General features: G+C 39.4%; 1 protein-coding gene and 1 non-coding gene across 2 annotated transcripts in view; both read right to left on the bottom strand.

Annotated features, from left to right (window-relative positions):
* LOC126164465 (protein flightless-1) overlaps positions 1 to 15679 on the bottom strand; it is a 167036-nt gene that overhangs the window by 118433 nt on the left and 32924 nt on the right. The window contains exons 4-8 of the mRNA XM_049920242.1: positions 14515 to 14676; positions 13801 to 14021; positions 12986 to 13202; positions 3570 to 3811; positions 2341 to 2435 (exon numbers count right to left, since the gene is read on the bottom strand). Of these exons, the coding sequence (XP_049776199.1) occupies positions 2341 to 2435; positions 3570 to 3811; positions 12986 to 13202; positions 13801 to 14021; positions 14515 to 14676 (937 nt within the window). The remainder of the gene's footprint in view (positions 1 to 2340; positions 2436 to 3569; positions 3812 to 12985; positions 13203 to 13800; positions 14022 to 14514; positions 14677 to 15679) is intronic.
* On the bottom strand, positions 12347 to 12544 carry LOC126096471 (U2 spliceosomal RNA). The gene has a single exon (XR_007522055.1). It is a non-coding gene; the product is annotated as a U2 spliceosomal RNA (small nuclear RNA).

The following is a 15679-nucleotide window of genomic DNA, read 5'->3' as shown; positions in this document are numbered from 1 at the left end:
GATGATGTGCTACAGACGTGAAATTTAACCGACAGGAAGAAGATGCTGTGATATGCAAATGATTAGCTTTTCAGAGCATTCACACAAGGTTGGCACCGGTGGCGACACCTACAACGTGCTGACATGATGAAAGTTTCCAACCGATTTCTCATATAAAAACAGCAGTTGACTGGCATTGACTGGTGAAACGTTGTTGTGATGCCTCGTGTAAGAAGGAGAAATGCATACGATCACGTTTCCGACTTTGATAAAGGTCAGATTGCAACCTACCGTGTTTGCGGTTTATTGTATCGCGACATTGCTGCTCGCATTGGTCGAAATCCAATGACTTTTAGCAGAATATGGAAACGGTGGGTTCAGGAGGGTAATACGGAACGCCGTGCTGGATCCCAACGGCCTCGTATTACTAGCAGTCGAGATGACAGGAATCTTATCTGCATGGCTGTAACGGATCGTGCAGCCACGTCTCGATCCCTGAGTCAACAGATGAAGACGTTTGCAAGACAACAACCAACTGCATGAACAGTTCGACAATGTTTGCAGCAGCATGGACTATCAGCTCGGAGACCATGGCTGTGGTTACCCTTGACGCTGCACCACAGACAGGAGTGCCTGCAATGGTGTACTCAACGACGAACCTGGGTGCACGAATGGCACAACGTCATTTTTTCGGATGCTTCCAGGTTCTGTTTACAGCATCATGATGGTCGCATCCGTGTTTGACGACATCACGGTGAATGCACTTTTGGAAGCGTGTATGGTATGGGATGCCATTGGCTACACGTCTCGGTAACTTCTTGTTCGCATTGACGGCTCTTTGAACAGTGGATGTTACACTGTGTTATGACCCGTGGCTCTACCCTTCATTCGATTGCTGCGAAACCCTGCATTTCAGCAGGATAATGCACAACCGCATGTTGCAGGTCCTGTATGGGCCTTTCTGGATACAGAAAATGTTCGACTGCTGCCCTGGCCAGCACATTCTCCAGATATCTCACCAATTGAAAACGTCTGGTCAATAGTGGCCAAGCAACTGGCTCGTCACAATACGCCAGTCACTACTCTTGATGAACTGTGGTATCGTGTTGAAGCTGCATGGGCAGCTGTATCTGTACACGCCATCCAAGCTCTGTTTGACACAATGCCCCGGCATATCAAGGCCGTTATTATGGCCAGAGGTGGTTGTTCTGGGTACTGATTTCTCAGGATCTATGCACCCAAATTGCACGAAAATGTAATCACATGTCATGCTCTAGTATAATATATTTGTCCAATGAGATTGGAATGGGAAATGTGATTACGAGTGTAATGTCAATGAAATGGAGATGGTTGAAATATTCAGACAGGTGAACGAATGATTAATAGACCAAGGAAATTTTTTGCCGGATTCTAAGAGGTAAGAAAATACTGAGACATTGACTTAACAGAAGGCTTGTATATCACATGAGAAAATCTGCAAAAACAAAATAGATGAAAACTACTAAAGACCAAAACAAATGGAAAAGTCTAGAGGTGGCCTTTATCAAGCAACTGACATCAAACCATTGAAGATTATGATAATCACAAAAAAGTGTAATATTTTAGTATAAAATGTTGTAGAATTCTACTGTACTATTCAATAATCTACTGAGGTCTACTAACTTCAAAATGCAATGTACACTTCTTGTTCCCTTAAATCCTATGAGGTTCTGCAGTTTATGTGCTAGACTTTGTTTACCTATATATGATACTGTTACAATAAAAATTAGGCCAATGAAACAATGGTACAAAATATGGCTGATATAGATAACAGTAGATGATTAAGTATCTGGCTCTCAAGTGAGAATCATATAGAATAGTGAGAATCATAATGTGTGTGTGTGTGTGTGTGGGGGGGGGGGGGGGTGAGAGAGGGGGGGGGGCACGCCCTTGAAGTGAGAATCCAAGTAATGTTGCAAGCAGTAGGTAACGAATTCAGTGGACTGCAATATAAGCAAGTGATAGACAGTGAGACATATGGAAGTTTGGGTCAGTCCAAGGACAGCCAAAAGTGTTAAGGTGACCAATTGCGATAGCAACAAATTCGGGTTTGAGTCCTGGTCCGGTAGAAATTTTCATATGTCACTACTGGGTGGTAGAACTACACCCAGCACAGCTGATATCAAGGACTTCACATTTAGTGAAATAATTTTGAATTATTTCTCACAACTGTGGAGCATCAACACCATCTGTTTTTTCAGACATGCGTGTAACTTACAGTCCTTTGTGAGTGCCTGTTTGCTGCTCAATGTGTCTTCTACTTGGTGGGTATTCTTTCATTTATTTCTCATCTCGTAAGCTTAAAATCTTGTATTGTGTTACCTTAAGAATTTTTGCTTGGTCCTGATCTGCTTCTTCCTGGTCACGACGTCCTCTCCTGAGCCGCATCTTCCTTGCAATAGGATCCTTACTGGTGCCTAAAATATTGTTTGTACATCAGTAACGCTTCAGTTTGCTTAATGTAAAACAAATTTGAATTCAATCAGTCAGTTATGATGACCTTATTAAAAAATTGAAATCCCCTCAGACTACTTTAAAGAAATAGCTGACTGTACTTGTTGAAGTAATACATACCAGGAAAACCAACGGAACAAGCAAGATACAAAATTATGATGATGTGTCACATTTTCTGATCCTCAGTAAAAAGTGGCAAAAAAAAAAAGAAAAGAAGAACAGTACAGAATGACAAACAAGAAGGAAAAACTTCATTTAAAGAGAAGTGTATAAGGTACAGTATTCTGCAAATACATAATTTAATCTCAAGTCATATTTTTAGCAAAAAACTAATCAATACCATGTTCTGTTTGTTCATTTCACACCAAAAATCTATGAATGAATTTTTCAGCATTCTGAGAAAGTAATGAAACTTTTTTACAAGAACTTGCTTTCACATCTTATCAAAAGTACTCTATTTGAATCACTGTTAATGCACTTGCACATCCCATCAAAACAATTTGTCAAGACATCATATTATGATTCAGTGAGGAAGATTTATGAAGACTCAAACTGATGCCACAAAATAGTTTGTTTTAGTTCCGCAAAGCGGAAGAAATCTCAGCGGACTTGATCCACACTATAATGTGATGTGAAAAATCTAGTCATTACGTGCACAGTGCTTTTCCTTTAAGATGGACCCACAAATCCCATATATAGATGTCTTGATTCGAAATGTCTGGAAAATTACAAGGGCTGGCCAGTACTTACATTCAGGAGTAAAAATACCCATACCACTGATAGATACATCAAAAATTACAAAATATCTATTCCTAGTTTCCAGAATTGTTAGTTCCTAGTCCAGGAGGAAAGAGGAATGGACTCCAGAAGGTTGGGAAGGAGAAACTGGTCACACAGACTATGGATGAAATGTGCCCACCTGATATGAAGACGAGGAGGGAGAAAGATAAAGGGGGAGGTGGAGGGGGAGGTTGTCACGTAGTACTGTCCACACAGCCAATATCAAACATTTTTTCATACATTTCCCATCAACACACCTCATAATTTCAACCAGTAACAACAATTTTCACAGTATTTGTCTACTGTACATTACTTACCACCTGAAGGAGTTGGTGCAGGAACATTAGCCCCAGCAAGTCTCAGCTGGTGTTGTAAAGAAAAATCAATATTATAGAATTCAATGCCTGCTCCACGTTGTACTTCCACAGGCTTGGGAGGCATGATAAGATCTGGGTTATCACGGAGATCCAGGACGTCAAGATCTGACAGCAAATGAACAGCGTCAGGAAGTGTTATTAAGCGATTTGATGCCAGTATTAATTTTTTCAAAGAACCGCATCTGCAGAGAAATATGACAAATTCCTATTAATTAAACAGAATTCTTTATGTAAATGATTACACAGTACTATTATGCAAAAATTTAAGAACCTCTTAGCTTTGATTACATAGTCCACAATTTAATCTCAAATGGGGTACATCCACAAATTTTCTTGTTGGAACAGGAAAATCTATATTAGATACCATACTTACCCGATTATGAGATGAGGATATTTTCCCAAATTTGTCATTCAAAAAATACAAGGTTATCTTATACTTGCAGATTAAACTATTCTTGCTGTGGTCAACATTTTTACATTGTTTAATACAGTATACAAGGGTCGTCTTATATTACAGGTTAAGCTTTGTCTATTGAAGTCACATGCAGATTATTCTGAAGAATTTGGCAGCGCAGGGCTGGGCACATTATACTCTCATTTGAACAGGCTCGAGACTTCCCAATATCCTGAAGTACTCGATACAGTTTCAAAGCTGTTTTAACAATCATGTGTCATTTGGCTCACGCGACACTAGTGCAAGTGACATGCAAGAAACTGTGAACTAGTCACTACAACAATCTCTTGCCCTGCTTAAAATGTGACAATATAATAATGGCATCCATCCATCCTTGAGGGATGATGGTGTAGCATGCTTGGTTTAGAGTCTGCAGCGTCTGCTGTGGCTAAAAAGACCCACTCGGAAGTGGCAGTCCCTACTGCAGTTTGGACATGTGAAATTTGAGGGACTTGGAACAGAAGCCACTTTGTCTCTTCGCTTTGTCCTCTTCCTGATTTGTTCCTGAGAGCTTGACGCCGTTGCGCACAGTTACTCGCCACTTGACACGGCCATCTGCAATGCTTTCCCAGCGACTTGGATTGATTCTGGTCTCGGTCAGGTCTCTCTTGCAGACATCCTTGAAACGCAGATGCGGTCATCCCACTGGCCTCACACCCTCCTGAAGTTCTCCGTACAGCAGTTGTTTCGGTATCCGTTCAGGATCCGTGCGCCTGACATGTCCCAACCATCTTAGACGTCGATGACTCAGGAGTGCAAAGATGCTGGTTGTGCTTGCACGATGAAAGACTTCGGTGTTGGATACTCTATCTCTCCAAGAGATCTGAAGGATCTTCCGGAGACAGCGGAGATGGAAGCTGTTTAGTCGAGATTCATGCCTAGAAAAAGTTGTCCATGTCTCACAGCTATATAGAAGGGTGCTTATAACACAAGCGTTGTAGACTTTTAATTTAGTTTTTGTGGTAAGCAGTCCGTTGTTCCATACTCTGTTTTTCAATCTAGCCATGACAGATGATGCCTTTGCGATTCTGTTGGTAAGTTCAGTGTCCATGGACAAGTTGCTACATATTGTAGATCCCAAGTAGGTAAAGTCATCAACTATCTGGAGAGGATTGCCATCAACGCTAATGGATGGAAGGTTGGTAGTGCTCTGCGCCATGATCTTAGTCTTTTGAAGGCTGATGAGAAGACCAAACTTTTCACAGGCATTTGATAATTTGTTTATTATATACTGCAGCTCATCTTCTGTGTTCGCTACTAGAGCTGCATCGTCCGCATATAACAACTCACGGATAACAACTGTATTTACTTTGGTCTTGGCCTTGAGGCAAGCAATGTTGAAAAGATTTCCATCAGACCTCGTATGTAGATACACTTCCTCCTCACAGTCTTCAAAGGCAAATCTGAGCAGAAGGGAAAAGAAAATCCCAAATAATGTAGGAGCTAACACACACCCCTGTTTCACACCGCTATTAACAGGGAATGCTTCTGATGTTTTACCATTGAAGCAAATTGTTGCTTGTGTTTTCTCATGGAAAGAGACAATTATCTGTAGTAGTTTAGGTGGGCATCCAATCTTCTGCAACAGTTTGAAAAGCCCATTTCTGCTCACTAAATCAAACGCTTTAACAAGGTCAATGAAAGCAATATAAAGTGGCCTCTGCTGTTCACGACATTTCTCTTGTAGCTGTCTTAAGGAGAAGATCATATCTACGGTTGATCGGCCGGGCCTGAAGCCACACTGAGATTCTGGGTATATTCTGGAAGCTAAGATCTGTAATCGCATTAGGATGACTCTTGCATAAGCTTTCCCGGCTACACTTAGTAATGTAATGCCTCGGTAATTGTTACAGTCACTTCTGTTCCCTTTCTGTTTATATAGAGTAACTATCCTCGAATTCCGCATACTCATCGGGACATAACCTTCTTCCCAGCTGGTTGTGATAAGTGAATATAAATGTTTGAGAAGAACAGACTTGTTATACTTAATAACCTCTGCAGGGATCCCATCTTCACCTGGGGCCTTTCCGTTAGCAAGAGAATCTATTTCTCTACTAAGTTCTTCCATAGTAGGCACTGCATCTAGTTCTTCCATAACTGGCATTTGTTTGATGGCGTCACATGCATCCTTGCTAACTTCATTCTCGGCTGCATACAACTCGAGGTAGTGTTCAACCCAGCGTTCCATTTGTTTGCCTTCATCAGTAATGACTTCACCTGTCTTGGACTTCAGAGGAGCTGTTTTTCTGATAGTTGGTCCAATTGCTTTCTTAATACCATCGTACATTGCCTTAGCATTCCCAGAGTTGGCCGCTTTCTGTATACCTGCACATAAATTCAGCCAGTAGTTATTTGCGCATCTCCTGGATGTTAGCTGTGCCCTGTTCTTTGCTTTTCGTAGGTCATCTCGAGTTCTTTCATTTGGGTTTCTTTTGTAAGCAAGCAGTGCTTTCCGTTTAGCCTCAGTGACTGGTTCCATTTCTTCCAAATTTTGCTCGTACCAGTCCTTATTTCTTTTTCCTTTTATTCCATAGGCCAATACTGCTGAGTTGTAGATTGCACCCGAGAGTTTTGCCCATTTCTTATCAACATTCCTTTCTGCTTGCACGTTTCCTGGGAAAGCACTTTCAAAATTACTGGCAAAATCCTGCTTTCTTTGTGTGTCATGAACATGATCTGTATTGATACGGGGATGACCTCTCGGTTTAGCGTGGTGACATTTCTTAGGAGTGAGCCTCAATGTGCACGCCACTAGGGCGTGGTCTGTGTTGCAATCAGCACTATGATAACTTCGTGTCAGTAGCACATTTTTGAGACCAGTACGCCTAGCTATGACTAAGTCAAGTTGATGCCAGTGATGAGAGCACGGGTGTCTCCAAGACACCTTGTGCTGATCCTTAAGCTGGAAATATGTGTTTGTGGTACAGAGTCCATAAAAGCAGCAAACTTCAAGCAGTCTCTTGCCATTTTAATTAATTTTTCCCACCCCATGATGTCCCAGGCAATTCGGCCATATGTAGTTATCTGATCCAACTCTAGCATTAAAGTCCCCTAGAATATACAGTGTCTCAGTGCTAGGTACCTTGGCTATTCTGTCACTGAGTAAGTCATAAAACAGATCCTTCTCTTCCATGCTGGATGATAAGGTAGGAGCGTACACATTTAGGATGTTGACAGTGCCACTTGAGGAGCATATTTTCAAATCAATAATTCGCTCTGTTCCACCGGATGGTGGCACAGTACAGTCCAGGAGGGCGTTTTTAACAGAAAATCCTACGCCAAGAAGTCTTGGCTCGTCTTGAGACTTCCCCTGCCAGAAGAATGTGTAATTATCCTCCCTGATAGAGCCCGCGTCTGGAAGCCGCGTCTCCTGCAGTCCCGCGATGTCTACATTCAAACGATGGAGCTCTCTGTCAATTACGGCAGTCTTACGGATGAAATCAACCTCTTGGGCATCGTCAATGTACCTTGGACACATGGTCCTAACATTCCAGGTGGCAATACGAAATAGTGATTTCTTTATTATTTCATTTTTGTTGTTGGTAGGTGTACTATATCAACCCGCTTGTCGAAGATTACTTCTAAGCTTCACACACCCAGTGAAGCAGGCGGATAGTGGCCGGACAGCACCTTATTGGCTGGGGGCTGCCCAGCTTGAGGCGGGCGGTAGCTGTCCAATGAGATGCAATGATCTCTCCCACCGTCGGAAGTCGCCCCTGGCACTCAAGTCTTACGCCAATCAGACAGAGCTTATAACCAGTAACTGCCTCTTCCCGTGTTGTGCCGAAGTCCTTGGATGTCGCTGAAGTGTCCTCTCCAGGATGCTACAAGCCTGAGTGATAAATATGAAGACTTGTGAGTTGCCCAATCATCACGGTCTCCCTCTCGACCCAAGTGATAATATCCAGAGGAAAGGCAAGCCAATACGTCCGGTATCACTTCGGTTGCAGGAGCTGCCGAAAGGGGACGTAGTACGCCTTCCAACCGCCTTTGGGGCCCCACTCCAGATTTTCTTTCAGGGTTTTCTCCCTTAGCCTTCATCCCTCCCGAGACCAACCACAAGGCAGTGGTGTGTTAAGGTAATTAGAGAAAGAAAAGGAATGGTAACTGAGGAGAGGGTAGGGAATAGGATATAGGATATAAGACGGGTTGTTGTGAGGCACACTTTGTCTGGCTCCTCTGCTGAGACCTGCCCGGCTAGGTTGAACCTGCCAGTAGCTACGCTACCGCCGATATAGCTCTCAGCTTCCTTAGAGCACACAAACTCTCCCGCCCACACGGACAGTGCTACGATAAGGCGGTGCCTCATGTCATATTTAAACAGATTTGCAACAAAAAGTTCTCATACATGTATAGACGCTGTATACAAACATTAATGCTGCTTTTTAAGTAAAGGTAACATCAAAAAGTGAAAATGTTGTCCTTCAAAAAACTTGCTTCGAACCCAGATCAATATTTTCTTTGATTATGAGACTGTAATGATTTACTAAGTGAGTTGCAAACGAGAAATTTGATCACTATTTGTGTATTAGTATAACGGGTAAAAACATTATCAGCTTTAGAACATGATGGTAACATTCAGATGAAACAAAAAGGAAAAATTAATCTCGAATGAAATATCTAACAAACAAAACAAACCATATTAAACTGACTGTAATTGTTACTGCGAGATTAAATTACAGTGGCAGACCCATCTTGGAGATATACCAACAAATGTCAGTAGATTGTGCGACAAGCAGAAGTTCAAGAATTGGACTGAATCGTGGTTGTGATCTTTTACTTATGTATTAGTTGCTGTTACATATAAATTGTACCCTAGAGGATACAGCAGTCCATATTTCACAGTTGCTCAAGCACAGTACTAAGGAAAATTTGGAAGGGAAAGAGTGACACCAGCTTGGCTGAGATCTACGATAAGTGAGGGGAATAGCAACTGGGCAGCAATTATGTCATGCTCCCAACCATGGAAATCTACACTGCATACTTTAGCTCTTTATGAACATCTACCACTTTTAACTAGGTTTGCCTGAATCAATTTGTAGTCTGAATTTAATTGATTTTAAAGTTATACAAATACTCAACAACAGTATTATTTCTGCAGGAGACAGTAAAAGCCTAGAAAGGATCCAGAGGCATACTTAAGTGTTTTGTATCACAATGCTGTCAACATTCACCATGACGTATTATGGGAATGAAAGGGAGTATGTCAGCTGCTGGTTCTATGCAGCCAATGAGGGAGTGGCAGGTAGATGATATATTTGGATGCAAGAGAGGCAGTGTAACAGACTAATATCAGTATAGAAGCAAAATCCATTATGCATTTGGGGGGGGGGGGGGGGGGGGGGGGGAATGATAAATAAATCATCAAAAAAGAAATAAAATAGGATGCATTCTCAGACCCCACTGTAACCAAGCCTCAAAATCACAACATACCTGAAGAAACATCCAAATATTTGCGACAAAAAATATATAAAATTCGCAACCGTGCTATTATGACAATGATTAAAAATAGTGATACCACAGATGACAGGGTTAATAAACGAAGAATGTAGAAAAGAAAATGGTCTGTAAATTAATGTATACCATTTCTTTACCTTTATTTTCTTTCTTCTTGTGTTCTCAAAATCTAGGAATTCAATAAATGCCATAAGTTTAGAATAGGTATAATGTTAGCTTTTCAGGCAGATACTTTATGTCAATATAACAGTTTGTAATTTTGATTAGTCAGAATATGTTCAAAATAAATTATTCTCAACGATTTTAAAAATTCACATGAACAACCTCAACCACAAAAGCCATTTATTATGTAGTAACTGGTTTCAGTCTTTTAACTTTTGGATGCTTATGTGTTTGTTTTACATTTATGACTACTTAGATGTGTCTACGATGTATTATATCGTAATGATGTAACATATATTTCTGTACATCCTATTTTATGGAATTTTGTGGGATATTTACGACTGTAAACAGCTATGTTCACAGTTCTTTTAAACTTCAGTTTCTTATGCTCGTTGTGTTATGTCTTTGACTACCTCGACTGTCAATGAGATTTTGTGCTGTATCTCTTTAGATGTAACTTATATTTTTTTCATGCTTTAGGTATTACGTACCTTACTTTACTTGTTATCTTGTTAGTTGGTTGGTCAATGTCACCTGGGTGACCTGACACGCATTACGAGATTCGTCTTACTTTGTTGCCATTATTTTGTAACAATTACTCACTGTTGCAACTTTGAAATCGTCTTCTGTTGAAACAGGCAACATCAACACCTCCATGCTGCTTCGATGGTAATAGTGGCTTCACTCATTCACTCAAGCAGTATTTTCATTGGCATTACAATCTGGGAGCAATGTAATCTGGTATGCAGTGGGCGAAGCGTCACATATTTAAGCAACAGCTGCATTGCTCTCCTTAGCAGCTGACGTTCTTGGAGTCATAACACATGCTCTGTTCATCACCACCTCATACCATAATGGGTATATTTTTATCTTGTAATATTTGTTATATTTTATATGTTACTATTATTTTGATATATCCGTCCAAATCCATTCTCTACCCTCATTCTATGTTCATATTTCAATATAAGGTCTGAAGATGGTCAAAAACTGACCAAAATTTGTTACCACAAAATAAATGTCTCTTTGCAGTCGAGACTGTTTGTGTTCATTTTTAAAATACTTTTTATCAGACTGCTGTTCCCCATGAGAAATGTTCTCAAAAATTACTATTCTCAAGGAGCCTCTTTTTTAAAACCAGTATGTACAAAACAATACGATAACACTGGTGCAAATCTGAGTGTTGTATGTAGAAGAGCAACTGTTCACGTGATTACCTAAGTTCACAGGCCCAGCTCATCATGCAACACAACAGTAATGCTCCTAGTGCATAGTCAAAACTATACCACCTGTGATGTTAATGTTTAGGTGTATTGCACCAATATGAATGGTACCATTTTCCTGACACCACGCACCAACAAATTATGCCTCAAAACATAAGTTTTTGAGAGTACATTCATCTTATATCCAACCTGTTTTCAGATGTTTACATTTACTTGCATGTTGTCAACACTGTTTCTTTACATACAAGGTTTCCACATCAGCTGTCTTAAAAACCCATGTTGCAAAATTCTGCGACGCCAATAGAAAGGAATAATGTTTATGATACGTAAATATCTGAAGGTGGTGTGCCAGGCAGTTTGAAACATCATCATGGAAAAATAAATGCCTATAAAAGCAACTAGTTGCAGCTAATTCATTACAAATTATATTCAATTTCAACAGTTGCAATGTTCTAATACATCCACAATACTTATTTACTAAAGTTAATATAAGATCGAATAGAAAGACAAAATACAGTAATCAGGCAGGCAATCCCAGTCAACAAGGAATTAGAAGTAACTTTGCATTTTTGATCAGAGACAGATCATTACAGTGTTTGAAATTTAGTTTGTTAATATTCACAAATCTGTCCAAAAACACTTTTGATGACTGATCACACAGGCATGAATTTTTTCTGTAACACTAAATACAATAAATGAAGCTTTCATTTATTTCTACATTTTAAAAAAAATTAACAATCTAAATCACTCGAACTTCGCATATATTGGTTGTATTATAAAGAAGTGAAAAGGGAAAAATGCATCCCAGGCAGAGTAGAATGTAAGCACCTTGCTTTCTCTCTCTCTCTCTCTCTCTCTCTCTCTCTCTCTCTGTGTGTGTGTGTGTGGGGGGGGGGGGGGGGGGGGGGGGGATGCATGCATGTTGTGTCTGCATATTTTAAAATGTAGGCTGTTTCAAATGCCATTTAGGATGGACCAGGTTTTCTTAGGTGTTTGTCTACTCTGAAAATTTCCCGGATGTCTAGCTTTTTCCCTATAGTTTGGATATGTAGGATGCTCATATACTGATGCTTGAGTTAGTAGCATGGTGTTTTGTTTCTTTTAGGTCATGGCTAGTGCTGATGTGTGATTTTTGTTTTGTTTATTACTGCTACCAGGTGTCCCTTGAATCTGATGTCAAATGATCTACCAATTTCACCTATGTAGAAGCAGCCACAAACGTCTGATTCTGTACATATCTGTATGGTGTACTGAGTTTCTTGTATAGCTGCTATAAGATAATTTCTGCTTAATCTCATGTGGGTGATGAAAAATATGTTTGTATGTTTGCATTTAAGTACACTGGCAAGGCCCTTTTCCCAGTTTATCCTATCATTTGAGAACATTAAGTCATCTCAGACTTTGAGACAATGTTTGAATTGATTTTTAGGTGGGCCAATCCCAGCAGTACTGCAAAGCTGGGGCAATCTGCAATAGAGCTGGAGCAAGCCCTTAGCACTCCATCATGAGCCAAGAATGAGTTTAATATTCTGGTCCTGCAATGCAGGACATATCGGGTATTCAGCTGAGTAGAACAGATCCTAAACTTTGATCTTAGTCATTATTTAGTATTTTGAAGTGTCCACTGTGTAGCTGCTATAGTCATTTGCAATGGCTGGCTGTTCTATTATTCCCATTTTTGCTTCAATTTAAGTCCAGACCGTGGTTGGCGACTGATTACTGTAATTTGTATTTTGTGTTGATTTTCACAAATGTAATGGTCAGATCTAATCAAAACATTTCCATTTAAAGGGAGAATGTCCCACTGTGGAACGCAGTTGTGTGTACAGCAGCTTCTCAATGTCATGTTACAAGTTTGATTTAAATGTCAACAACAACAGATTTACAAGAGAAATTCAACATTGTTACGACAAGAACAGCTGAGTAAACCCTCCAATATTCAGAAGCTTATTTCAGAGACAGCTAAGCTCAACATGGAATGAATAATGTGATACAAAAACATTTCTTTATATGAAAATTAATAATGATGGTAGCACATATTACAGCAATACTTCATTGTATACCTGCACAAACCCTCTGGTATCATCTCAAGTTGATTGTTGGCAGCTGAGAAAACTTCGAGACTACTCAGCTTCCCAATCCCAGATGGAATTCCTTCAAAGTCAAGCTGATTGTCATTGACATACAATCTCCTGAGTGTGTTGATCTTGCATAATGAGGCTGGCAATGCTGTTAATTTATTCCGGCATAAATTTAATGTTTCAAGATGTTGCCACAAATCTAGAAAATTGAAAAATCAAATAGCAAATTAAAATTACAACAAAATGTATGATTCCACATTTTGCAACATAATAATACATCAATAAATCAACAAAATCATACATAAATTAACTATAAATTGAAATTACTTTATCTGGAAAGCAAACTTTAAATCCAAGAATGATAGTGCATATATTTCCACCTTTGCAGCTGTCCCAGACAGAAGTAAACCAAATCACACCGCAGTGTCGTGAAAAAACAAAATTGAGAAACTGCATCAGATGGATAAAAACTTCTTTGAGTCTAAAGACTGTATCACTGTAAGGTAAAACTGAGAAAAATAACTGTACAGCTTGAAGAAATTTGGCAGACAAGAGGGAATGTCTAGATGTTGGACATGTGCGTAACTTAACTCACGTAGTGTGTTTATATATCTGTCAGTAATATGCAAAACAATATTCCTGCTTAATTTACAAGTATGTCCTATATATTATTACACAGCTGTTACAAACTTAGAATAAAAATATATTATGGGAACACCATTGTGCAAACTCTCTAAGTCCTAAATAACTCCAGAAACCATAATACATCAGAATACAAATGCAGGAAAAATAATTACCAACAGCCTGGGAAAGCTCCGTTATCTCATTAGCACTTAGATTCAATCTTCTTAGGTTTGGGAGAGCATACAGGGCTTCAGGAACCTTTGGTAATGCATTCTGTGCTAAATCCAGGTCCCTTAAATTTGTGAGACTGTCAAGGTTTGATGGTATATTACTTAATGTGCGCTGTGTGTCTCGCATGTGCAAAGTTTCCAGATTCATTAATGATGGTAACTGCCTGTAAAATAATAATGAGTAAAACAAAGTGATCTTAAGATTCAATACATCTCTATATCTACAAGCACACGTTGACCTAATGACAAATGGCATATGGAAAGAAAAAAAACACAAATGAAAAATATTCCTCACTTAACTATAATTTTATATATTATACTTTAACAGAATGAATTTCAATACATTATTTTTAAAATAATGAAATAAGTACAGTAAATCTGCAGTAAAAAAGCTACAAAGGCAATTCATTGACTCATTTCCTTGCTGCATAGATTATGGTTATCCTACACTTATAATTTTGCTTTTAATCACCTACAAGTTCAAAGTGGTTTTTTTTTCATATTTATTCCGTGGCAATTAAATGTTATTAAAACTACACAACCTGTGTCACTTTTTTTTATCATTGATTAACTTCCCTTGTTTTAGCACCCAATTATGTCTGAGGCATGCAAATTATTATATACTACTTTACATCAAAACCGAAGCAAACTACTCACCTTAGCTGAAAATGTCCCAGTGGATTATGATTTAACACTAGTGTCTGCAAATTTGCAAGTCTCCGTGTCTGTGGAGGCAGAGTTTCCAAATTATTAGAACTCAGATCCAAGAAAAGGAGATCTGTCAGTTGCATAAATAACTGATTTGGAATTGTGTCTATACTGTAAAAGAGAGAAATAACTTTAGTTATACCAAAATATTCAACGGATACTGTTAAACAGCTTATGCCTTGGGAAAAAGTTCCCAAGGATGTGAAAATGTATCACAGCAAATTTATTCTTGGGACAATAATTTGGGACCAAGAGGATGCTCCTCTAGTATTGCAGTTACTTGATACAATGGAAAATCCAGGGTGGAATAATAAAAATATGGAATGGACAGACTGCTACTCCTCACATTGTGAAGGTGTTGAGTCAGAGACAAGCACAATGAAGAATGACATTGTCTGAAAGCTGAAGTATTTGTAGAATTCTTTTTCATTGTGTCTGTCTGTAACTCAACACCTCCTCTGAGTGGTGTGCAGCAATCCATCGTTTCCATCCTGCTGTTACAGCAGTTACTGCATGACTTAATCCATGATGGATGAATTTGGACGTGACGGGCAGACCATTGTGAATGCAAGCCACACTAAACTCGGCAACATATATCGATACCACAGACATTACTGAGGCCTCACTGCAATCCACAACAACTGATGGGAGGCACTACTAAACACCATACCTCCCCTCTCTGCACAGCAGCATTATTGCACCAGAGGTCAACATAAAGCCAAGCACAGAAGTGCTCCTGTCAGTTTGTGATGCTCTCTGAAGCAGTCAACATCACAGTGTACGACCATTGAGTTGTTCAAGTTTCAGATGTACAGGGTGTACATAAAGTCCGGGAACACTTTCAATTATTTATTGCACAAGAATTAAACATTGTACAGAAGTCATACATATTTCATTTTGAAGAGAAACTCTGAAAGTTTTTTTTTTTTTTTTTTTACAAACAATCGAAATGCGAACCATGAGTGACCTGGCAGACGTCAATACAGTAATCGAATTCTTGACATGCCCATAGCAGCATGGCGTCGTCAACTGTGGCAGTCACTTCCCGTATTCTCTCCCAGAACTCTGCAACATCACGTGGCAGAGGCGGTACATAACCAGCTCTTTAATGTGT

Source organism: Schistocerca cancellata, chromosome 1, assembly GCF_023864275.1.
Source record: "Schistocerca cancellata isolate TAMUIC-IGC-003103 chromosome 1, iqSchCanc2.1, whole genome shotgun sequence".
Classification (NCBI taxonomy): domain Eukaryota; kingdom Metazoa; phylum Arthropoda; class Insecta; order Orthoptera; family Acrididae; genus Schistocerca; species Schistocerca cancellata.
This window is presented reverse-complemented; position numbering and strand designations above follow the sequence as displayed.